The sequence below is a fragment of the Nomascus leucogenys genome, chromosome 24 (genome assembly GCF_006542625.1).
Source record: "Nomascus leucogenys isolate Asia chromosome 24, Asia_NLE_v1, whole genome shotgun sequence".
Lineage (NCBI taxonomy): Eukaryota > Metazoa > Chordata > Mammalia > Primates > Hylobatidae > Nomascus > Nomascus leucogenys.
The window spans coordinates 28,052,990-28,078,349 of NC_044404.1; the positions used below are offsets into that span (position 1 = coordinate 28,052,990).

At 50.7% G+C, this 25,360-nt stretch overlaps 1 protein-coding gene across 2 annotated transcripts; it reads left to right on the forward strand.

The window, feature by feature from the left end:
* The first annotated feature begins 240 nt into the window (after nt 1-240).
* SESN2 (sestrin 2) lies at nt 241-23,397 on the forward strand. 2 transcript variants are annotated; one of them, XM_030805891.1, is made up of 10 exons: nt 241-727; nt 9,959-10,024; nt 12,761-12,958; nt 13,362-13,544; nt 13,657-13,869; nt 14,435-14,585; nt 15,427-15,545; nt 16,214-16,404; nt 19,998-20,142; nt 21,625-23,397. In XM_030805891.1, the coding sequence occupies exons 1-10, from the start codon at nt 638-640 to the stop codon at nt 21,709-21,711; spliced, it is 1,443 nt and encodes a 480-aa protein (XP_030661751.1). In that variant the 5' UTR covers nt 241-637; the 3' UTR covers nt 21,712-23,397. The 2 variants fall into 2 exon arrangements, with proteins under 2 accessions (XP_030661751.1, XP_030661752.1); XM_030805892.1 differs by lacking the exon at nt 241-727 and adding an exon at nt 1,338-1,387.
* The last annotated feature ends 1,963 nt before the right edge of the window (nt 23,398-25,360 follow it).

Genomic DNA, 25,360 nt, shown 5'->3' on the forward strand with positions numbered 1-25,360 from the left:
GTGAAGTCCCTTTTCATCACGCAACCCTAATGACTCTTCGGGCTGTCACTGCCGTCTGGTATTGCCAGCGATCTGACTAAATCGTCTTGCAAAAGTTTGCAGCATTCAGCCGAGGCGGACTACAACTCCCAGAATTCCGGGTGCTCCCCGGTGCTGATTGGCGGAGCCAGTGACTCCAGGGGGCGGAGTTTCCCCCGCCTCCCCGGGGGAATAGACCTCTGATTGGCTGGACCGCCGGGCTTTTGTGTCCCCGCCCTCCCCCGGGGACCGCAGCGGGCTGAACTGCTGGTGTCAGAGCCCGGCGAGCGCTGGCAGTTCCGCGGCGGGGATGCCGAGGAGCGCTGGGTCCGCGAGCAGCCCTGGCCCCTGCGGACTTCCGAGGCCGTGAAAACCCCTGCGCTGCGGCCCTTCCCAGGCCCCCGAGGCCGTTCGCCGTTCCCGAAGCCCGACCGGGGGAAGAGTCCAGCACCAAAGCGGCCGTTCTCGGATTCCGGAGCGTTCTGGAGCCCCGAGAGACGCCCCGGGGTTCTAGAAGCTCCCCGGCGGCGCCCAGTCCCGGCTTCCTTCGGGCGTCCGTCCGAAAGCCGCTCGGGTGCACGGGTCGTCGGCGAGCCGCGACCGGGTCCTGGCGCGCACCATGATCGTGGCGGACTCCGAGTGCCGCGCACAGCTCAAGGACTACCTGCGGTTCGCCCCGGGCGGCGTCGGCGACTCGGGCCCCGGAGAGGTAAGCTGCGGCCGCGCGACGCCCCTCTTCCCTGGAACCCCGAGCCGCGTCTAAGCCTCAGGCTGTCCGGAGCTGAGTCGGGGTGTCTTGGGCTCGGGGAGGGAAAGCCGAGCGCGTAACCCGGGACCCGGGTTGCATCAACTGGCAGCCACGGCCCTCGGCACCCCTCCCCCTCCCTCCCTCCCTCCCTCTCCCCCTCCCTCCCTCCCTCCCTCCCTCTCTCCCTGTCTCTCTCTCTCTCCCCCTCTCCCTCACCCTCCCGGGGCCGCGGATCCTTCCTCGGCTCCCTCGGACTCCTGGCCAATGAGGGAGAAGCCTTCCGGAGGGTCTCCGAGCTTGGGGCTCCTGAGCGCCTTCAAGTCCAGGCAAATCCCGGCCGGAGCGGCCCGACCACTCCTCCTCCCCGTCCCCTTCCGCCGAGTCCCTTCCTCTTCGCGGGGGCCGGCGGGCAGAGGACTCTTCCTGGGGTGCTTCCCGGCTCCTGTCCCCCAGCGCGGGGCGTAGGCACCTGGGACCTCATCCCATGTCCCCCGCACTCCTGCTTTGGAGGCAGAGCGCAGGGGCTCTGGGGGCTCGGCGGGCCGCCCAAGCCGGGGGGAGAGGGGACAACCCCGGTCGCGGCTTCCGACGCCAAGCGCGGGTTAGGCTGCGCCCTGCTAAGTAAGTGGTCTGAGGGCCCAGAAGTTTGTTTTCCAGAAATTCCTCCCCCACCCTCCCTTCGCGCCGCTCCCGCCACCCCGCCGCATTCGCATCCCGGCATAGCCCGCAGGGGCTTTGCAGGGAGACCCGGAATTAGGCTGGACCTAACCAGACTGACAGTTCGCACTCCCCCACCACTACCAGCAGCAGCGATAAGGACAACTTATCATTTATTATGCACCTACTAGATACCAGGCTCTGAGTTTTTTTCGCCTTTAACCTAAGTCCTCAGGACTAAACCAGAAAAATACAAGCTACGCTATAGCCCCATTTTACAGGGAGAACATTGAGGCCCACGATGGGCTCAGAAAGAGGCTTTCTTCATTAACCCCACTGAATAGCTTGTTCTTTGGCCTTATGATTTCGGAGATTGCATGGCACTAGGAGCTTCTAGTTGCTTTAGTTTACAGGCCTAGAGTGTGGTGGAGGTTGTATTCTGGACCTTGGATTTGGTGGAGTGCTATGTGACCCCAGGAAAATCCCTGCTCTTCTCTGAGTAACGTGGTTTCTGGGGATCCTACCTCCGTCGGTGCATGGTTCGTGCCCTCGTTTTTGTTAGCTTGCTTACCCTTCTCTGCCGTGATGTAGGAGCGCCATGTGGAGGAATGGCTCTTCTCCTGCAGCTTCTCAGCGGTGTGACTTCTTTGGAAAGGTGGAAATAATGTTACTTTTGAGAACGCCTGAACACTAGACAGCAAGAGTGCTGGGTTCATGTCCCAGCCCTCCTGCTCACTTGCTGTGTGTGGCTTAGCCAGTAACCACTTCTCCGATCTGTAGTTTCTTGCCATGGGGATTTTACAGTATCTCTAAGGGACTGTTGGGAGAATTAACTCAGAATACAAGCAAAGGCTGAAGCACCGTGACCGGAACATAGTAACTGCGTGAAACTTGCTTGCTATTATCAGAACGTGCCCATAGCACGCACAGCTTTCTCCAGAGTGTCTCACAAGGGGGTGCCCGAGCCTGTTCCTGAGATCAAACCCTGTACACCCCTGTCTGGGACAGTGCCTGGGAACTGGTCTAGGGAGACAAGTCTTTGAGGGAGGGGTCTTTACACAGAAGCCATGTTTCCTCAGTGGAGAAAACTGCTGCTATCTGGGAGGTTTCTTTTTTTTTCTTTTCTTTTCTTTTTTTTTGAGATGGAGTCTTGTTGCCCAGGCTGGAGTGCAGTGGCACGATCTCAGCTCACTGCAACCTCTGTCTCTCAGGTTCAAGCAATTCTCCTGCCTCAGCCTCCCTAGTAGTTGGGATTACAGGCACGCACCACCATGCTCAGCTAATTTTTGTATTTTGTATTTTTAGTAGTTTCACCATGTTGGCCAGGCTGATCTTGAACTCCTAACGTCAGGTGATCCACCTGCGTTGGCCTCCCAAAGTGCTGAGATTACAGGCATGAGCCACGGCACTTGGCCTATCTGGGAGATTTCTGTGTATTCCTCTCTCGAGAAAAGAGGACCTTGGGACGGTTTCTGCTTTGAGTGGTGGCATCCTTAGAAGACAGCAGGGGGCTGATCTTTGAGTCAGGTGCCCGAGGCCCAAGAGAAGACCCAGGCATGCAGCTCCCTTAACTCCCTGTCACTTCACCACACACTCCCTTTCAGGAGCTCATTGCCTTCAGATGTGTGTATCTTCAGAAAGTTCCAAGGGCTTCACTCTAGTACTGGTAGTATTGGGCTCCGGAATAACTTTCTCAGCCGGACGCAATGGCTCATGCCTGTAATACTAACACTTTGGGAGGCCGAGGCAGATGGATTGCTTGCGCCCAGGAGTTCAAAACCAGCCTGAAACCCCGTCTCTACAAAATATACAAAAGTTAGCCAGGCGTGGTGGCGTGCGCCAGCTACTTGGAAGGCTGAGGTGGGAGGATTACTTGAGCCTGGGAGGTGGAGGTTGCAGTGAACCGTGATTATGCCTCTGTACTCCAGCCTGGGTGACAGAGCAAGACTCTGTCTCAAAAAAAAAAAAAGAAAAACAGAAAAAAAAAACTGGCTGGGCGCTGTGGCTCGCACCTGTAATCCAAGCACTTTGGGGAGGCCAAGGTAGCTGGATCACGAGGTCAGGAGATCGAGACCATTCTGGCTAATACAGTGAAACCCGTCTCTATTAAAGATACAAAAAATTAACCCTGCGTGGTGGCACACGCCTGTAGTCCCAGCTACTTGGGAGGCTGAGGTAGAATTGCTTGAACCCAGGAGGCAGAGGTTGCAGTGAGCCGAGATCGCTCCACTGTACTCCAGCCTGGGTGACAGAGTGAGACTCCGTCTCAAAAAAACAAAACAAACTTTCTCAGACATCATTTCTTCTTCAGGGAAGCCCTTCCTCCCCCACTAGATAAGTCCCCTTGCACACCCTCCTCCAGTCCCTCCATTGTAGGAACTTTGGTCCCAATTATGTGAAACAGTCCCTTGCTGGAGGTACCCTGCAGGTCTCATCCCCAGCACTGCTCTTTGCACCTAATAAGTGTTCATGACTAGTTGCCCCTTGCTGGCTAGCTGACCCTTGTGAACTATTCCAGCCGTGGAGGCAGATCTGAATTGTGCCCATTTGGGAGAGGACCTCTCTGAGCCTCTCTGACTTGTCTCCAAAGAAGGGATTATAAGAACTGTTTCCCTCTGGGTGGCTGGGAGGAATTGGCACAATCAGATGTGTGAAGCACTTAGCGTGGTTCCCCCCTCATGATGGGCAGACAAGTGTATGGCACCACTCACTCACACCCCTCCACCCTGCCCACTCCAAGGCTGGAGGTTCTGGGCTGCTTGGGCTGTATTTCTGTATCGTCTTCTCAGGCATAAACCCAGGAAAATATCTGAATTCAGCTGGGGGTGAGAGAAGGAGAAACAGTGTCTGTTCCTTCCCACCTGGCAGAGTGGGTAACCAGGTGTCTGTAGCTGAGTCCAGGGACTTCCAGGCTCTATAAAGGATAATATAGGGTAACCGAGAATAAAGTCTGGGGCTTCTCCAAGAAGCGGATATGGGTAGTGGACAGAACCCTTGGAAGCCAGACTGAGCTGAGTTCAACTCTTCAAGGCTGGGGCCGCTTCCCAAAGCTGTTATTGTGAAGTGGAATGGACCTTAGAAGGCAGATAGCCCTGGGTTCAGATCTCAGATTGGCTACTTGTCAGCTGGTGCCTAACCTTTAATCTTTCCTTGTGTGCAAAATAGAGACTCTGCCGCCACCCCAAAACAGATGAAAATTAGATGGAACCTGTGTGCAAGTACCTGAGTTAATTTAAAAGTTAACATAGAGTAAGTGCTTAAATTAAGATCCATGCCAGGCATGGTGGCTCATGCCTGTAATCCCAGCACTTTGGGAGGCTGAAGTGGGAAGATCGCTTGAGCCCAGGAGTTTCAGACCAGCCTGGGCAACACAGTGAGACCTCATCTCTATTTAAAAAAAAAAAAAAAAAAAAAGGCCGGGCATGGTGGCTCAAGCCCGTAATCCCAGCATTTTGGGAGGCCAAGGTGGGCAGGTTACGTCTCTACTAAAAATACAAAAATTAGCCGGGCATGGTGGTGCACACCTGTAATCCCAGCTACTTAGGAGGCTGAGGCAGGAGAATCGCCTGAACTCAGCAGGCGGAGGTTGCAGTGAGCCAAGATCGCACAACTTCACTCCAGCCTGGGTGACGGAGCGAGACTCCGTCTCAAAAAAAAAAAAAAAAAAAAAAAGAAAATATTAGGAGCCAGGCACAGGTCTGGGGCCATTATCCTCTTTTTACAGTTTGTGTGAAGACCTTCATGTTGAATGACCACCTAAAGGGTTAACTTTAGTATTCCTGCTGCCCCATGTGATCTGTTTAGTTGAAGCTATAAAAATACGCAACACTGGTTCTCCCTCTGTCCCACACTAGCTGTTATTTTGGGCAGGTGACCTGACCCCTCTGTGTTGTACTTTCTTGTTCTGTTACGTGGAACTGGAATCATGCCTTTATCAGGTCTTCTGAACCTGTGCCATCTAATATGGTAACCCCTCACTACATGTGGCTATTTAAATTTAGATAAATTAAAATTAAATAAAATGAAAAATTTTTTCTTGCATTTGTCACATTTCAAATGCTCAACCACAGTGACTAGAGACTCTCACCTTGGACGGTACCGATATAAAACATTCCATCATTGCAGAAAATTCTGTTGGACTGTGCTATGCTAGTAGGCACTGGGGTAACAACAAGGAACTAGATTCAGTGTGTGCACCCAAGTGCGACAGGTGCTGTGACTGGAGCTTCTCATTCTTGGTGAATCCCAGAGGCAGCAGCCTGGAGACTATTGTGACCTTGAGAAGTTTAGAGAATGGGGAATCATTTCTGCACTTGCAGAAACCTGGGTTGTATCCCAGTCCTCCTACTGCCTTCCTGCCTGAGTAGCCAGAAGTGAGTTGACCTCTTTGAGCCTTGTTCCTCGTCTGTAATATGGAAGCCCTAGTAGTAGCTTCTGCCCTAAAGTCCAGGTGGTGCATGTGAAATTAATGCTTAGCCAGTGGTAACCAGACTTGTTATGTACCATTATTATTACTGACTCCCCACTCCAGGGAATTGGGGCAGGGAGGGCTGACTTGGAGGGGTCATTTCTTGGCAGTGGTATGCTGCCCTGCCTGCTTCCTCTGTCAGGATCGGGGAAGCATTCAGGGTATTGGGGCCATGGATTCAAATCTACTTGGTTTTGCCTTCAGGGCTTTATACTGTCTGTTCCCTCTGGCTGGAATGCTGGTCCCCCTAGTTTTTGGGGTGTTTGTTTTGAGACGGAGTTTCGCTCTTGTTGCCCAGGCTAGAGTGCAATGGCGCGCTTGGCTCACCGCAACCTCTGCCTCCTGGGTTCAAGCAATTCTCCTACCTCAGCCCCCCAAGTAGCTGGGACTACAGACATGCACTACCATGCCTGGCTAATTTTTTGTATTTTCAGTAGAGACGGGGTTTCTCCATGTTGGTCAAGCTGATCTCGAACTCCCAACCTCCAGCTGATCCGCCGGCCTCGGCCTCCCAAAGTACTGGGATTACAGGTGTGAGCCACTGCGCCCGGCCTGTTTGTTTTTTAAGAGAGGGTGTCCTGCTGTGTTGCCCAGGCTGGTCTCAAATTCCTAGCCTCTGGTGATCCTCCCCAACCAAGCCTTCAGAAGTACCAGGGTTACAGGTGTGAACCACCCCACCTAGGCCCCCTAGATCTTTACAGGCCTTCCTGCTTTCTCATCATTTAGATAACAGCTCAAAGACCACCTCCTCAATGGCTTTTCCTGTCTACTTACACTAAAATATTGTACACTCTCCCTCCCCATCATACAGTTACTGGTTTATTTCACTCACTTTATAGAATCTGTGCTTTGAAATCCTGTTTATCAGATTCTTAATTATATGAAGGCCGAGGGCTTTGTCTTTTCACTGCTGTATTCTTGCTGCTTGCAATATAGCCATCAAAAATATTTGTTGAATGAACAAATTAATTGTTTCCACCTAGAAAGCACTTAGCATAGTGCCTTATACTTGAGAAACTGATCATTAAATGGTGTAAACAATGGTCCTCACCCTGGCTGTTATGCTAGGGCCCTACCCCAGACAACTAAACTAGAATTGCGGGAGGTGGGACCTTGGCATTATTATTTTTGTAAAGCTTCTCAAAGGATTCTAATGTACTGCTTGGGTTGAGAAGCCCTTGTTGATACACCAAGGAGGTTAATGATACCTGACTTTTTATTAAGTGCTTATTGTGATGGAGGTATTGAGGTAAGCTATACAGTGTTATCTCATGAAATCCTCATCACTAGCCAGTGAAAGGAGTTACTATTATCCCCATTATTTGGTAAGGAAACTGAGGCTCATAAAGCTAAGGGATAGCAGGTGGTGGAGCTGTCATTTGAGCTCATGCAATTTGTGTCAAGAGCCCCATCTTTTTTTTTTTTTTTTTTTTTTGAGACCGAGTCTTGCCCTATTGCTCAGGCTGGAATGCCATGGTGTGATCATAGCTTGCTGTAACCTCAAACTCCTGGGCTCAGGAAGTCCTCCTGCCTCAGCCTCCTGAGTAGCTGGGACTACAGGTTGTGTGCCACCATGCCCAGCTAATTGACTATTTGTAGAGACAGGGGTCTCACTGTGTTGCCCAGGCTGGTCTCGAATTCCTGGCCTCAAGCCGTCCTCTCGCCTCAGCGTCCCAAAGTGCTGGGATGAGCTGCTGTGCCAGCCAAGGGCCCCCTTCTTTTAACTACATTGTATATTGTTGTTGTTGTTGTTATTGCTGAAAATGTTAATGGATCCAGACCCATGACTTAGAGCTCCTTTTGACAATTCCTGGGTCAGATTTTGGAGTGAGTTGGGATTCCCAAGGCTATTCCTACCCTTCCCTAGCACCCCTGATGGGCCGTCTCTGCCTCCCCCGGTTCTGCGCCACCCTACCCTGCTGTGGCTTTGCCATTCTGTCCTCAGGTCCCCTGAGGTGGAGGCCCAGATTGTGGAGTCAGCAATCCTTATCTCCTACACAGAGCGGTTGGGCTTTTTCTTTGGTGAGGGGGAGGGAAGCTCCAAAGGGGAGTGCTTAGGGATTGTGGTGGTTACTACGCTGAACTTGAACCAGCCTGGCCCGGGAGTTCCCAGAAGTGTGGGCTGAAAGGGGCCTGCGCCGTCAGCTCAGCTCCCTTTTTGAAGGTGGCTGGGCTACTTTACCAGGATTAAGGCCTAGAGAGTTCAGGCCTTTAACTTTCCCAGAGCCACATAGCAAGTTAGTTGCAGAATTGGTACCTACCCCAGAGACTTTGTAGTCTCCTGGAGTCCCAGAGCTCTGCCTCCTCCGTGGGCTTTTGGCTGTCTGAGAAGGAAGGTTCAATTATGGTTTTTAGTTCCCGGATACCTGAGGGCTGGTACTAAGTCTGGATGTTAATGGGGAGGGGAGAACTGGCACCTCCTATCCCTGTCCAGTGAGAGCACGGCTCTGATTTGGGTAAACTGTAAACGAGACCAGTGCTGAGAGCCACCTCCACTCTCAGATTAACAAAATAAATGAATAAGTAGAGCATCCTTCCTGAACCCCATCTCTAGGACTAGGAGAAGTAGACGTAGTGAGTACATGATTTTAGCAGAGGCTCCAACATGTAACAGGTCAAAACAATTGCTCCCATCAGCCTTGTACACCCTGCTCAGATTCCCTCCGTGCCTTTCTGCTTTCTCTGTCTTCATTCACAGACTAGTATAAATGACCTGGCGCCGCTCTCCACTAAATGTGATCTGGTATCAGGGTAACAAAACAGACAATTTGATGACAGTGTTTTTAGAAGCAAAAGCCCTGGGAATTTTGGGGTCATAAGTGAGGGCCAGAAAAAGGTTCCTAGATGTTGTGGTTTAGCTTTGCAAAAGGAGTGACCACTGGGACTGGGCCAGTTGTATGTGGAAGCCCATGGGAGGGGGAGGTAGGGTTTTAAGCCAGTTGATCAGATTTATATTCAGAAAGTTAATGTGGCTACTGGGTAGAGGATGGATAGGAGAGGCCAGGGCTGAGGAGGCCGGGGGACAACTGGTGAGGTTGTGAGTAGTGGTCCAGACAAGAGCGGGTGGTAGTTGATGAGGTGGTGGTGGTGGAAGGACAGATAAGCAGCAAGGCATGGTGGCCCCCATCTGTAATCCCAGTGCTTTGGGAGGCCAAGGCAGGAGGATCCATTGAGCCCAGCAGTTTGAGGCTATAGTGAGCTATGACTGCACCACTGAAGAAGAAGAGGCCAGGCGCGGTGGCTCATTCCTGTAATCCCAGCACTTTGGGAGGCTGAGGTGGGCGGATCACCTGAGGTCGGGGATTTGAGACCAGCCTGGCCAACATGGAGAAACCCAGTCTCTACTAAAAATATAAAATTAGGTGAGCGTGGTGGTGCATGCCTGTAATCCCAGCTACTCGGGAGGCTGAGGCAGGAGAATCACTTGAACCCAGGAGGTGGAGGTTGCAATGAGCCAAGATCGCACCATCGCCCTCCAGCCTGGGCAACAAGACCGATACTCTGTCTCAAAAAAAAAAAAAGGAAGAAGAAGGAAGAAGGAAGAGGAAGGAAGGAAGGAAGAAGGAGGAGGAGGAGGAGGAGGAGGAGGAAGAAGGAAGGAAGGAAGGAAGGAAGGAAGGAAGGAAGGAAGGAAGGAAGGAAGGAACATGTGAGAGAAATTGAAGCTGCTTCTGAAGCATCTGGGGTACTTGGTTACCAGGCTTCAGGGTGCAAACTGTGGGGTGTTCTTGTGTAAGTTCTCTGGGACCACTAAGAAGGTGGCCTCCTGGGGATGTGCAGCATGGTGGCTGTATAGTTCCTTCTCCAGGACCCTCCCATCCCGCAATGCTGGGATTCTTGGGTCCCAGCCCAGTTCCTGAAGAACTCAGCCTGGAGTGAGCCCTCTTTCTTGATTACCCTTCCAAACATGTGTATATCTCCCATCTGGCTCCACCATCCAAAGTATGCTAGAAAAGTGGGTTTAACAGTTCAGTGTAGCCCCTTGGATAGGAGGAAGAGGCTGGATAGGTAATAATCCTCTTTATTCTCCCTTCTATCGCGGACTAACCTCGTATGTTTCCTCCCAGGAGCAGAGGGAGAGCCGGACTCGGCGAGGCCCTCGAGGGCCCAGCGCCTTCATCCCCGTGGAGGAGGTAAGCTTGGAAGGGGTTAGGGATCTTTGGTCCCTGGGAAGAAAGCACATGGCATATTGGTGGGCAGGCATCTTTTCCTGTTCTTTAAATTGCAGCTTTTAAGCTATTCCTTTCTGATTTCTGATTCATTTAATTCACAAAACGGCTCTGTGAAGCAGGCACTATCAACTCCATTTTACTGGGAAGAAACAGGCTCAAAGAAATAAAGTGCTAATAGCCAGGTAGTGGCCAAACTTTTTTTTTTTTTTCATGGCCAAACTTTTGATTCCTAGATCAGTGCCTGCTTTCCCTTAAGAAGACAGAACTATCGGCCGGGCGCGGTGGCTCACGCCTGTAATCCCAGCACTTTGGGAGGCCGAGGCAGGCAGATCACGAGGTCAGGAGATCGAGACCATCCTGGCTAACACGGTGAAACCCCGTCTCTACTAAAAAAAATACAAAAAATTAGCCGGGCATGGTGGCGGGAGGCTGAGGCAGGAGAATGGTGTGAACCTGGGAGGTGGAGATTGTAGTGAGCCAAGGTTGGCCACTGCACCACTGCACTCCAGCCTGGGCGACAGAGCAAGACTTTGTCTCAAAAAAAAAAAAAAAAAAAAAAAAGAAGATAGAACTATCTATCTCATCCATGACCATACATTACATGTTCTTTTCTGTTTTAAAAATAATATGTTTATTATTTTAAAAATTTCCATTGTTTCAGAAAGCTCTGATCTCCTGTATCCTCCTGCACCCTGCAGAGATCATCACTGTTAACCATTTGCCACTGTTTACTGTGCCTTTTTCAAGCCAATACTTACTTTCAGTACAGAACCAAGGTCATAGTTTACAACTTGTTTTTTTGTTTTGTTTTTCACTTAATACAAGAAAGACATCTTTCATCTACTGAGTCAGTTCATTCATTCATTTACTTAACATATCTACTGAATGATTAATCTATGTCAGGCACTGTTCTGGTTGCTTGGGAACAAGACAGACAAAAGTCTTTGCCATTATGGAGCTTACATTCTAGTGTGTTGGGATAGTGGAGATACCTTCAAAACATGCAGAAAAATGTAAAACTAGTTTCCTCATTTTATTTGGCCATCAATGAACAAGGACGCATTTTTTGTTCTGCCGGGCGCAGTGGCTCACACCTGTAATCCCAGCACTTTGGGAGGCCGAGGCAGGCAGATCACGAGGTCAGGAGATCGAGACCATCCTGGCTAACACGGTGAAACCCCATTTCTACTAAAAATACAAAAAATTAGCCAGGCGTGGTGGCGGGCACCTGTAATCCCAGCTACTCGGGAGGCTGAGGCAGGAGAATGGCGTGAACCCGGGAGGCGGAGCTTGCAGCGAGTAGATATCGTGCCACTGCACTCCAGCTTGCGTGACAGAGCGAGACTCAGTCTCAAAAAAAAAAAAAAAAAAAGTTGTTTCTTGTCTTTGCTTTTCCTAAATGTGTAGGGCAAGTGGTTAATGAGCTAACAAACATTTACCCTCCCTCTAAACCGCTTGTTCCTCTACTCCTTTGTAAATATAAGGCAAACAACCACTTGCTGATTATGTCTGTTGCCCAGAATTCTAAGCTCAAGTATTGCTCTTGTGTTTAATTTTTTCATTTATAAATGACCACCCTTTTTTTTGTTGTTGTTGTTGAGACGGAGTCTTGCTCTGTTGCCCAGGCTGGAGTGCAATAGCACGATCTTGGCTCACCGCAACCTCTGCCTCTCGGGTTCAAGCAATTCTCCTGCCTCAGCCTATTGAGTAGCTGGGATTACAGGCATGCGCCACCACGCCCAGCTAATTTTGTATTTTTAGTAGAGATGGGGTTTCTCCATGTTGGTCAGGCTGGTCTCAAACTCTGGACCTTAGGTGATCTGCCCATCTCTGCCTCCCAATGTGCTGGGATTACAGGTGTGAGCCACCGTGCCCGGCCCACTCTTTTATAATAAAGAAAAGAAACAGGCAGCCAGGCGCAGTAGTTCACACCTGTAATCCCAGCACTTTGGGAGGCCAAGGTAGGGGGGATCACTTGAGCCCAGGAGTTGGAGACCAGCCTGGACAACATAGTGGGACCCCGTCTCTATTAAAAAGAAAAAAGAGTTAAAAAAAAAAAAAAAAGAAAGAAATAGGCTTTGGAGTTCATCTGGGTTTGAATCTGCTTCTGTTATTTATCAGATCTGTGACTTTGAACAAGGAACAAAACTTCCTGATTTCCTCATCTGGCAAAGTGGGGGAAATAACAGTATTCACCTCACAGGCTTATTGGCAAGATCCCATGAAATCATGCAGAGAAAACCGTAAGCTCAGAGACGGCGTGGAGACAGCACTCAGGAAATGTGAACTATTTTGCACCCGCCCCAGGGTTATATGCATTTGCAGTGTTAGAACAGACACTCCATGAAGGGAGGAGAAACTGTACTTTTACTCTCTGTGCCTGATTTTTCCTACCTAAAAATGGAGAAACAGAACTCCAATTTTATAGTTGTTGTGAGCGTTAAATAAGTTAAAATATGCACGCGTGAATAGTGCTGGGCACGTAGCATTGTATGTGTAAGTACTGGCCATCATCGTATAATGTACCTAATAAGTGTTCATTGAATCACTTATTACAATATCTGATCCTCCCCCATTCTTTTTGGACATGGTGGTAGTTTTTAGTTTCTTGCCATTAAAAGCCCACTGGAAGAATACATTGGTCTCTTTGAGTGGGGCAGGAGGGAAACCCATGCTCTCCCCGCCTTTGTTTGGCAGGTCCTTCGGGAAGGGGCTGAGAGCCTCGAGCAGCACCTGGGGCTGGAGGCACTGATGTCCTCTGGGCGAGTGGACAACCTGGCAGTGGTGATGGGCCTGCACCCTGACTACTTTACCAGCTTCTGGCGCCTGCACTACCTGCTGCTGCACACGGATGGTCCCTTGGCCAGCTCCTGGCGCCACTACATTGCCATCATGGTGAGCCTCTCTGGGCCTGACACTTGGAGAGGTGGCTCTGTGGGAGTTCTGTCCTTCGATCTCTTTTCTGGGAGCTTTGTGAGCTGATTCCGTAGGGAAAGCCCTGGCTTTATCTAACTGTAGAGTTTTGGGTTTTTTGTTTTTCTTTTTTCTCGGAAGGAAAATTTTAGGTTTTGAAGAAAGGCATCGTTAGTGCTCGTGTTACGTACAGATTGGCAAACTGAGGTGCAAAAAGGAATCAGGTGGCCTGCAAGCTGGTGGCAGAGCTGGGGTTACTTAGAACTTGGGTTTCCTGCCTCTTGGGCAACAGTGAGCCCTACAACCTCTCCCCTGATGGGGCACCCACCCTGAGCCAGGCACGAAGGGAGGAGGGTGACTCAGGCTCTGTCCACTACCTCCGCAGGCTGCCGCCCGCCATCAGTGTTCTTACCTGGTAGGCTCCCACATGGCCGAGTTTCTGCAGACTGGCGGTGACCCTGAGTGGCTGCTGGGCCTCCACCGGGCCCCTGAGAAGCTGCGCAAACTCAGCGAGATCAACAAGTTGCTGGCGCATCGGCCATGGCTCATCACCAAGGAACACATCCAGGTGCAGGGGTCGGAGAGGCGGGTGTCAGGTAGCACAGAGGCCTGGCTGGTGCCTGGTGGGTAGCCCAGGGCAGGCACTGAGCAGCCCTGACCTCCCCTCTTGTCCCTTCCAGGCCTTGCTGAAGACCGGCGAGCACGCCTGGTCCCTGGCTGAGCTCATTCAGGCTCTGGTCCTGCTCACCCACTGCCACTCGCTCTCCTCCTTCGTGTTTGGCTGTGGCATCCTCCCTGAGGGGGATGCAGATGGCAGCCCTGCCCCCCAGGCACCTACACCCCCCAGTGAGCAGAGCAGCCCCCCAAGCAGGGACCCATTGAACAACTCTGGGGTAAGTCACGGGTCTGGGTCTTGATCGGGGAGGAAGCAGGCATGACCTGTGGTCCTTGGGTAGAAGCTACTGCTTCCCAATCTCTGGTACCTGCACTACCTGCTGCTGTGAGAGACCATAGAAAAGTTATTTGACTTTGAAGCTTAGTTTCCTCATCTGTGAAACGGGGAGATAAAGAGCCTCCACTCACACTGGGCTGTGAGGGTTAAATGGAAAACCATGTGACTGACGCTGTGTATAAGCCACAGGCTCAAAGGCTGTTGGTTTTAGCACTTTAAAACTACAAAGTTTACCTTTTACTCCATAATGTGGCCTTGTTTGTTTTAATACAAAAATACAGATACTTTAAAAATTCCTGCTCAGGGAACATGTGTCTATTCTGTAGCTTTGTAAACGTCACTTTAGGAAGCACAGACCCCACGTGCTGTCCACACAGAGGCTGGCACAGAGGATGCCCTGGGCCCTTGTGAGCATTAGGAAGGCCTGGCCTGTGGGAAGGATGAGTGGAGCTTCCCAGAGGCCGAAGGAGGAGGAGTAGCTGGTCACCACCGGGCCTGTCCTGCAGGGCTTTGAGTCTGCCCGCGACGTGGAGGCGCTGATGGAGCGCATGCGGCAGCTGCAGGAGAACCTGCTGCGGGATGAGGGGACGTCCCGGGAGGAGATGGAGAGCCGCTTTGAGCTGGAGAAGTCGGAGAGCCTGCTGGTGACCCCCTCAGGTACAGGATCACAGGCATCCAGGCTCCCGGAGCTGCTCCTTCTTTTTTTTTTTTTTTTTGAGACGGAGTCTCGCTCTTGTCACCCAGGCTGGAGGGCAGTGGCACGATCTCGGCTCACTGCAAGCTCCGCCTCCCGGGTTCACGCCATTCTCCTGCCTCAGCCTCGCGAGTAGCTGGGACTACAGGCGCCCGCCACCACGCCCGGCTAATTTTTTTTTTTTTGTATCTTTTAGTAGAGACGGGGTTTCACTGTGGTCTCGATCTCCTGACCTCGTGATCCGCCCGCCTCGGCCTCCCAAAGTGCTGGGATTATAGGCCTGAGCCACCGCGCCCGGCCTCGGAGCTGCCCCTTCTTAGGCTATCTCTGGTGAGGAGGAGCCGCCTCCTGCATTCCAGAGGCAGCCACTTCTCAACCTCCCGTCCAGGAGGTTCTGAGCATGGGCCTTGGGCTGAGACCTGGCTTTGAATCCTGGACTGCTAGCCTTTCCTGCTGTGCGACCACTGACGAGTCACTTCCTATCTCAGGGCTTCAGGATTGCTGTGTGGGGTTAGTGGGGCAGTAGAAGCAAAGATCTTAGCACAGAGCCTGGCCCAGGGGGAACCGCTCCATAAATAACTGCCACTATTATTGTTACCAGGGGCCTCGCTTCATGGGTTCGTGGGCCTGATCCACCCCTCCCCAAGGCCTGGCTCCAGCTGAAGTCTTGCCCCACTCACTATAGCAAGGGGCTTTTTTTGGCCCTCTGTTCTGCCTTCCCCTCCCGCTTTTGGTGATTAATCAGGGGTGGACCCCTGCGTGCCCCATGCCTCAGCCTCACTGTGGCATCTTTCTGGTCCTCAGCTGACATCCTGGAACCCTCTCCACATCCAGACATGCTGTGCTTTGTGGAAGACCCTACTTTCGGATACGAGGACTTCACTCGGAGAGGGGCTCAGGCGCCCCCTACCTTCCGGGCCCAGGTAGGGCCCTCTCTACTAGTCTTGGCCATTGCTCCACATTTACGAACAAGCAGTGGGTGCATAGTTTGAGTGGTTATAGAGTTAGGTACCCAGCTGGGCATGGCAGCTCACACCTGTAATCCTAGCACTTTGGGAAGCCAAGGTGGGAGGATTGCTTGAGCCCAGGAGCTTGAGACTAGCTTGGGCAACATGGCGAAACCCTGTCTCTACAAAAACATTTAAAAAATTAACTGGAAGGTGGCGCATGCCTGTAGTCCCAGCTACTTGAATGGCTGAGGTGGGAGGATCACTTGAGCTGGGAGGTCAAGGCTGCAGTGAGCTGTGATCACGCTACTGCACTCCAGCCTGGGTGACAGCAAGACCCTGTCTCAAAAAAAAAAAAAAATAGAGTCGGGTACGTTATTTCCCTCAAGATTCCACGAGGGCAGTGGAGTCCCTGTGAATCCTTAAGGGACCCATCTATACCCTAGGCTCAGGGGTTGGTGATCATAAGGAGAAGGTCATCACCAAAGTGTACCTTCCTTGACCTCTCAGGCCCAGAGCAAGCAGCACATTAGGTTTATGACACCAGGAAGGAGAATTATGGAGATCCCAGGTCCAGAGGATGGGGGTCTCTCTGGCTGGTCTTGGGCTGCAAAGACTCACCAATCCCTTCCTACCTACCTAAGGATTATACCTGGGAAGACCATGGCTATTCACTGATCCAGCGGCTCTACCCTGAGGGTGGGCAGCTGCTGGACGAGAAGTTCCAGGCAGCCTATAGCCTCACCTACAATACGATCGCCATGCACAGCGGGGTGGACACCTCCGTGCTCCGCAGAGCCATCTGGAACTATATCCACTGCGTCTTTGGCATCAGGTGAGCTCATATCCCTTCATCTGGGGCATGTGTGCACTGCAAGTCTTCATTCTGGGTTCACAGTTGTTTCCATTTTCTTTTTTTTTTTCTTTTCCTTCTTGCCTATACTGTTTTTCAAAGCAGATTGTGATTTTAAAAGATGATAGTACTCATTGTTTGAATGTTGTAAATGAAACTCTTTAATTGCACTCCCAGAGATAATTATTGTTTGATATATATGTACATATATATACACACACACACACATACACATATATACACATATACATGCATATACACACACACACTATATATATGTAGAGAGAGTTATGTTTGTATTTCCATTCCAAGTAGTAATTCTTCTCTCGTAATAAATAAGGACAACATAAATGCTCAGTAGGGGACTTTAAATAATGATACGTCTATGCAGCTGTTAAAAATTACAATAAGCCGGGCACAGTGGCTCATGCCTGTAATCCCAGCACTTTGGGAGGCCGAGGCGGGTGGATCATGAGGTTAGGAGTTCGAGACCAGCCTGACCAACATGGTGAAACCCCATTCTACTGAAAATACAAAAATTAGCTGGGTGTGGTGGTACACATTTGTAATCCCAGCTACTCAAGAGGCTGAGGCAGGAGAATTGCTTGAACCTGGGAGGCGGAGGCTGAAGTGAGCCGGGATCGTGCCACTGCACTTCAGCCTGGGTGACAGAGCAAGACTGTCTCAAAAAAAAATTACAATAGAGGCCAGGCGCAGTGGCTCACGCCTGTAATACCAGCACTTTGGGAGGGCAATGTGAAAGGATTGCTTGAGACCAGGAGTTCAAGACTAGCCTGGGCAACATAGTGAGACCCCCATCTCTACAAAAAATTAAAAAATTTGCCTTTGTGGTGGCATCACTGGAGGCCAGGAGTTCGAGACCAACCTGAGCTACATGGTGAAACCCCATCTCTACAAAAAATAACAAAAATTAGCCAGCCACAGTGGCTGACGCCTGTAGTTCCAGCTACTTAGGAAGCTGAGGCAGGAGGATCCCTTGAGCCCAGGAGGCAGAGGTTACAGTGAGCTGAGATCATGCCACTGTGCTCCAGCCTGGGCAACAGAGCAAGACGCTATCTCAAATAAATAAAATTGAAAAACACAGATAACAAAAAAGAAAATAAAGGCTGGCTGCAATGGCTCACACCTGCAATCCCAGCACTTTGGGAGGCTGAAGCAGGAGGATTACATGAGGCCAGGTGTTTGTGCCTCAGCCTGGGCAACATAATTAAGACCTATCTCTACAAAAAAATAAAAATTAGCTGAGTGTGGTGGTGCATGCCTATAGTCCCAGGTATTCTAGAGGCTGAGACAGGAGGATCACTTGTGCCGCCCAAGAGCTCAAGGCTATAGTGAGCCATGATTGCACCACTGCACTCCAGCCTGGGTGACACAGCAAGACCCTTCACTAAAAAAAATAAAATAAAGTAAAATAAAATAAAAATTGTCCATTATACTATCAATCTGCTCTTACTATTATCAGTTCTCTCGTTCCTGTCTTTTTCTTTCCTTTTTTTTTTTTTTTTTTTTTTTTTTTTGAGACGGAGTTTCGATCTTGTTGCCCTGGCTGGAGTGCAATGGCGTGATCTCGGCTCACTGCAATCTCCGCCTCCCGGGTTCAAGGGATTCTCCCGCCTCAGCCTCCTGAGTAGCTGGGATTACAGGCATGTGCCACGACACCCAGCTAATTTTGTATTTTTAGTAGAGATGGGGTTTCTCCATGTTGGCCAGGCTGATCTTGAACTTCTCACCTCAGGTGATCTGCCCACCCCAGCCTCCCAAAGTGCTGAGGTTACAGGCATGAGCCACCGCGCCCAGCCTTTTTTTTTTTTTTTTTTTTTTTTGAGACAGAGTCTTGCTCTGTCACCCAGGCTGGAGTGGAGTGGAGTGATCTCAGCTCACTGCAACCTCCAGCTCCTGAGCTCAGGTGATCCTTCTGCCTCATCCTTCTTAGAAGCTGGAACTACAGGTGGGTGCCACCATGCCCAGCTAATTTTTGCATTTTTAGTAGAGATGGTGTTTCACCATGTTGGCCAGGCTGGTCTCGAACTCCTCACCTCAAGCTATCAGCTTGCCTCAGCCTCCCAAAGTGCTGGGATTATAGGCGGGAGCCACCATACCTGGCACCTTTCTTTTACTATGCACAAGTAACAAAAGCATATATAATTTACAAAAACAACATCAGTTGCCATTTCCTTCCCTACTCATTTCAGTTGTTTTATTCATTTACTCAAACATGAGCATGTTTTAGTGAACACATGATTTTTTTCCCTGCCTTTCTCACTTAACAGTTTATACCAAACACCAAACAATTATCCCCCAATTTTAAAAAAGGTACGTGCTCCTCGTAGAAAGTTTGTGTTTCTGTGTATTACTAGCTGTAAATCATATGTCACTGAATGGGTTGAGCTATACTTAATGAACCATCCTCTTATTCTAGTCACTAGTAGGTTTCCAACCCATGGCTGGCCAAGGACAGGCTTCTTAGAATGTGGCTCAGGCTGGTTTCTGCCCAGCCCTCAGGTCCAGGCTTCTCCGCTCTCCAACATGGTTCTTGCTCCTATTTCTTTGTCTTCCAAATCTGCCCTCCAGTTTCCAGCCAGTCATTCCTCTATCTACACTGATATGTTTTGACATTGGCTCCCCTCGCTCACCAGACTGGGGATGACTAAGTGGCTTCTAGACTCATCACCAACTTGCTTTTTGGCTTTGAAGAAGTTAGTCATCTTCTCCAGGGCTTAGGTTGCCCATTTGTAGAATGAGTACAAGCTCCTTTTTACCCTTATCCTCTTCCTTCTCCTCCACTGACCTCCTCCTCTACCTTCCATGGCCTTTACTACAGAGTAGTGGATCTGGCCCCTGAGCTAGGCAGAGCTGGGTTTAAAACTCATTCCTGGCCGGGCGTAGTGGCTCACGCCTGTAATCCCAGCACTTTGGGAGGCCGAGGCAGGCGGAGTTCGAGACCAGCCTGACCAACATGGTGAAACCCCATCTCTACTAAAAATACAAAAATCAGCTGGGCACAGTGGTGTGTACCTGTAATCCCAGCTACTCAGGAGGCTGAGGCAGGAGAATTGCTTGAACCCGGGAGGCTGAGGTTGCGGTGAGCCGAGATCACGCCATTGCACTCCAGCCTGTGTGACAGAGCGGGACTCCGTCTCAAAAGAAAAACAAAGATCATTCCTTGCTGTATTAACTAGGGCAAGTGACTTCCTTTCTCTAAATCTCAGTTTCCTCATCTATAACGTGGGGTTGATGAATGTAGCAGATTGCATACACCATCCAATCATGTACACAATAGTGTAGAGTAGTTTTGAGGATTCCACATGGCATGTAGTTGGTATTCAGTACAGCATGCTCATTCTCTGCATTCCTTGACGTGGTCCCCTGCCAACGTGGCAGCCTGTGATACACAATATCAGCTGTTTCTCCAAGAGGAACTAGGCTTCTTGTTGCTTCTACCTTCTGACTTTTCTCAGCACTCTCTGTTCTTCCCTCTGTAGGGTGGGGTTGGGGGGAGGGAGCTGCCTCTGGGAAGAGAGCGTGAGTAATGCTGCTGGGACCTTTCCATCCAGATATGATGACTATGATTATGGGGAGGTGAACCAGCTCCTGGAGCGGAACCTCAAGGTCTATATCAAGACAGTGGCCTGCTACCCAGAGAAGACCACCCGAAGAATGTACAACCTCTTCTGGAGGCACTTCCGCCACTCAGAGAAGGTATGACCCATACAGGCAGCGCAGGATGGAAGTAGACAAGCCCAGCCAGTGGAGAGGGCAAGGGGTTAGGACCCAGTGAGAGTCCCCAGACTGAGTCTGTCCTGCTAGGTGGGACGCCTGGGCCTATTCCTCTGGATTGAAGTCCTATTCCACGGTGAGGTTTCAGAGTCTGTTTACTCACCTGTAACATGGGAATGTGGGTGCCTGCTTCACATTAGTGGTAGCTTGGTGGACCTGGGTTCAAATCATAACACTATCTCTTGATAGCAGTGTGACTTTCGGCAAGTCACATCATCTTGCTGAGGTTTTGGTTTTTTTTTGAGATGAGTCTCCCTTTGTTGCTGAGGCTGGAGTGCAGTGGCACCATCTTGGCTCACTGCACCCTCCACCTCCCAGGTTCAAGCGATTCTCCTGCCTCAGCCTCCTGAGTAGCTGGGACTACAGGCACGTGCCACCACCCCTGGCTAATTTATTGTATTTTTAGTAGAGATGGGGTTTCACTGTGTTAGCCAGGATGGTCTTGATCTCCTGACCTTGTGATCCACCCGCCTTGGCCTCCCAAAGTGCTGGGATTATGGGTGTGAGCCACTGTGCCCGGCCTCTCTGAGCTTTTTAATCCTTTTTTTTTTTTTTTTCTGAGACAGAGTCTTGCTCTGTTGCCCAGGCTGGAGTGCAGTGGTGTGATTTCGGCTCACTGCAGCCTCCACTTCCTGGGCTCAAGTGCCCTCCCAACTCAGCCCCCAGAGGGCCTGAGGCAACACCAGCTGATTTTTTTAAATTCTTAGTAGAGATAAGGTCTCACTGTGTTGTCCATCCTGGTCTCAACCTCCTGAGTTCAAACAATCCTCCTGCCTCAGCCTCTCAAAGTTTTTTGTTTTTGTGATGGGGTCACACTATATTGTCCAGGCTGTATTTGAACTTCTGGACTCAAGTGATCCTCCCGCCTCAGCCTCCCAAGTAGCTGAGATTTTATCTTTATAATGGGAATAAATACTGCTGTGTTTCAAGGTTGCTGGGAAGATAAAATTTAAAAAGTACATAAACCTCTGCAACCTCCGCCTCCCGGGTTCAAGCGATTCTTCCTGCCTCAGCTTTCCAAGTAGCTGGGATTACAGGCACCCACCACCACGCCCAGCTAACTTTTTGTATTTTTAGTAGAGATGGGGTTTCACTATGTTGGCCAGGCTGGTCTCGAACTCCTGACCTCCTGATCCACTCGCCTCGGCCTCCCAAAGTGTTGGGATTACAGGCGTGAGCCACCACACCCGGCCGTTTTAGCTTTAAGGAATACAGAGCTTAGTCATGATAGGAATGAATGTGCTTGTCTTTGTACTAAACTGCTCAGAGCCTTAGCAGATGCTGGGGCAGCTCTGTAGGAAAGGAAATAGTGAGGTGGGTGGGTCAGATATCGAGGCAGTGTGGGAGGGGTGTGGGGGGTGAGGAGTGACATCAGTTGCCAACATGCCTTCCTCTGGGTCCCAGGTCCACGTGAACTTGCTGCTCCTGGAGGCGCGCATGCAGGCCGCTCTGCTGTACGCCCTCCGCGCCATCACCCGCTACATGACCTGACTCCTGAACAGGACCTGGGCCCGGTTCAGCTCCCCACAAGGACTTCTCTGTCTGGAGACAGCCCCAGACTCTTTTGTGTCTCCTGCCCACCCTCCCCACGCTGGAGTGGGCTTGTGTGTGATGTGCAGTCCCGAAGCCACGCCCTCCCTTCTCCTCTCTGGAACGGACAGTTCATTGCACTGACTCTGGGATCTCAGCCCTGCTTCTGGGAGCTGGAAGAGCACTAGGAGATCCTAAGGGACCACACCCTTCCTCCTTCCCCTGCCCCCAGAGGCAGAGGGCACAGGAAAGAAGACGGGCCAAGCTCGGACGTAATGTGCCACAAGTGTTGTGGCTTTCCTGAACTGGGAAGTCCCTGGCTGGCCCCCGAGGGAGAGGGGCAAATGCCTCTGGGACTGACACTCCAGGCAGCGTTGCCTTCTCTCCCCTGTCATTCCCAGGTTTCATTACCTCCTACTTGCCATTCACCCATCAATGTGAAAGTCAGGGTCACAGCTGGTCTGTGTGTCCAGTTCCCTAAAAGCCTATTCTGTTGGGCAGCCTGAGGCTGTTGCCTGAATCCTAGTTCAGTTTTTTTACTTCCTTTGCCCTTTTTTCCTTTTCTCCATGCTTAATGGTGTGAGGCCTCAGGAGAGAGGCCAAACACATAAAAAAAAAAAAAGCAGATTATCTCTAGAGAGTTTGAACCTTTGCTGGTCACATTGCCTTCTGAAGAGGAGGGAGTATTAGATTATAAATCCTCTTTATTTTGGTCCTTTACGCTTGAGGTTCCAACCTGGAGCCACGGTGTGTGAGAGGAGGAGGAGAGGGAGAATTCTGTTCTCCCAGAGCTGCACCTGCCTCGCAGAGGCCAGCACCCCACTCTCCTGCCTCCAGTGGCCCTGCCGCCGATGTCTGCCAAAAAGTTGAGCCTTTCTAGATGGCTTAGGTGGCACCATGGCTCAGCAGGAGGGGTGGGAGGCACCAGGGTTCTTGTTTGGACCCTGCCCCTGAGCCATGGCCAGGTGACCATGGCTACATTGGCCAAACCTCTGACTGCCACAGCTGCAGACTGAGAGGGTGGGTCTGAGTCCCCACAATGTCTGAAGCTGCCCCTGGGATTCTCAGGCCAACCTGCCAACAGCAAGCGGATTTTCTTGCAAGATCAGGGACCCCACTTCTGCAGCCAGTGTCTCCTGGTGCCTTCTGAGGACTCTCACCCCCATCCCAGTATCTCATCTGTCCCCTCTCCTGGGGCTTAAGTGGATTGCTTCGAGGCAGAAGCAGCCAAGCACCGATTCCAGGCACTTTCTGTAGCAAACGACTGTGAATTACGACTTCTCTTGCCCTTCTTCTAGCAGTCTGTGCCTCCTCTCTGACCAGTCTGGAGGACACTGAAGAAAGGCAAGGGCCGTGCTGCTGCTGGGCAGGGCAGGAGAGGAGCCTGGCCAGTGTGCCACATTAGATACCCGTGCAGGCGCGGAGAAGCAACTGGCATCCCCTTCAGGCCTGAAAGCCCTCCCTGCAAGAAGAAGGTGTGCAGGAGAGAAGAGGCCCCAGCGTGGGGATTTGGGTTCTAGAGGGGATGTGATGACTGTCCACTGGGTGGGTAGGGACTAGTATCCAGTGTTCAAGTGCAGAAATCTTTGGCTTTGCTACCAGTTCCATATGACGAGAAATAAACGTTCGCTGAGGTTTTGTTTCATACTCCCTTTTTATGGGCTGTTTTTTCAATTTCCTGAAGGTCATGGTTCACCTTGTAGCATAGGCGGAGAGCTGCGATTGCATCATGGGCCTGACCTGATAGCCCCTGCCCTGCCCTGCTGAGAACTTGTGCCCAGTGATTGTAGGTTGGGACTGTTGGCACTGAAAGTCTACTTGTCCCTTGGACATCCCATCCTGTCACCCTTCTGTGGCTGCCCTGGCATTGTGGAGTAATAATGACTATGGTATTTTTCTAAGCCTGGCCATGGGCTGGGTGCCTGGAGACTATTCCTCTGAATTTGCAGCAATCCTGTAGGAGAATTGAGACAGGTGAATTGACATTGTTAAGGCCACATGGCTAATGGGTGGGGGAGCCAGGATTCCCCCCTGCTCCGCTAGACCCTGAGGCCTTGACATTTTATCTTGCTGTTTTGCCCACTACTGGACTTCCCCTGTGACAAAGAGGCTGTTTGATTCTGGAAGGACGCCCTTGTGTCCCCAACCCCACCACATTATGATTACCTGCTTCTCATCCTTCCCCCTCCAGCACCAAGGAGACAACACCAGGAACAAAGAGTTAGATGCAACCCCCAAGCTGTGCCAGTGCCGTTTATGGCTGTGTGACCTTGGTCAAGCTTCTTAACTTCTCTGGGCACCAGGAACTAGTTAGCTTACCAGGAAAACCACATCATATAAGAGCTAAGATCACTCCTGCGGGCTTCCTACTTCCTCTAAATACCGCTGTCAGAACACTAGATCTCTTCCAGGCAGCCTCCCCTGGTGGATTGTGTTCCCCTTCCCCTTGAGGTATCTGTTCATTTTCGCAGGATTCCTATTCACTTCCCCTTCCTCTAGAGTCATTTGAGAGGGTGTGGGAGAAAGTGAATCACACTTGGAGTACAAAACCTGGATTCTGGTTCTGATTGAGCCACTCACTATATCGCTGGGGAGATTGATTGATTTCTCTGTGCCTCAAGTTTCCTCAGCCATAGAAATGGGGATAAAAGTTTTCCATTTCTTTTCCAGTTGGCATGCATTGGGTGCTCGTTTGAGATGGAGCCTTGCTCTGTCACCCAGGCTGGAGTGCAGTGTCACAATCTCAGCTCACTGCAACCTCCGCCCCACAGGTTCTAGCAATTCTCCCACCTCAGCCTTCCTAGTAGCTGGGATTACAGGCACATACCACCATGCCCGGCTAGTTTAGGTATTTTTAGTAGAGACAGGGTTTCACCATGTTGGCCAAGCTGGTCTGGAACTCCTGAGCTCAAGTGATCCACCTGCCTCAGCCTCCCAAAGTGCTGGGATTGCAGGCATGAGCCATTGCGTCCAGCCTACGTGGCATGCATTGAGTGTGACTGTTGCCAAATGTTTTCAAGTTTAATCTCCCAATCTTCAAAACAACCCTGTGAGGAAAGGGTCTGTTCCCATTCTATAGATGTGGAAATGGAACCTCAAATGAGAATCTGGGAAACACCAATTTAACAGACAGACCCAAATTCAAATTCCAGCTTTGCCATTTAATGTCTGTCTGATCATGAGCAAGTTGCTTCAATACTCCCTCGTCAATTTCCTTATCTATGGGATGGAATTAATACCTAAGGTTACAGGAGGGTAGTGAAGATTAAATAATGCATAAAAACCACCTAGCACAGTTCAGGTACCTGGCACCTAGCATTCGTGAGCTGTTCAGGATTCAGAAGTTTGCCCAAGGTCATGCAACTCAGGTAGAATTTGAATCCTTCTCATTCTGATTCCAGAGTTCTTTGTATTGCGCTTTTTTTTTTTTTTTTTTTTTTTTGAGATGGAGCTGGAGTGCATCGCTGTGATCTCAGTTCACTGCAACCTCCCCAGGCTCAAGTGATTCTCCTGCCTCAGCCTCCCCATGTTACCAAGGGTGGTCTTGAACTGGGCTCAAGCAATCTGCCCGCCTCAGCCTCCCAAAATGCTGGGATTACAGGTATGAGCC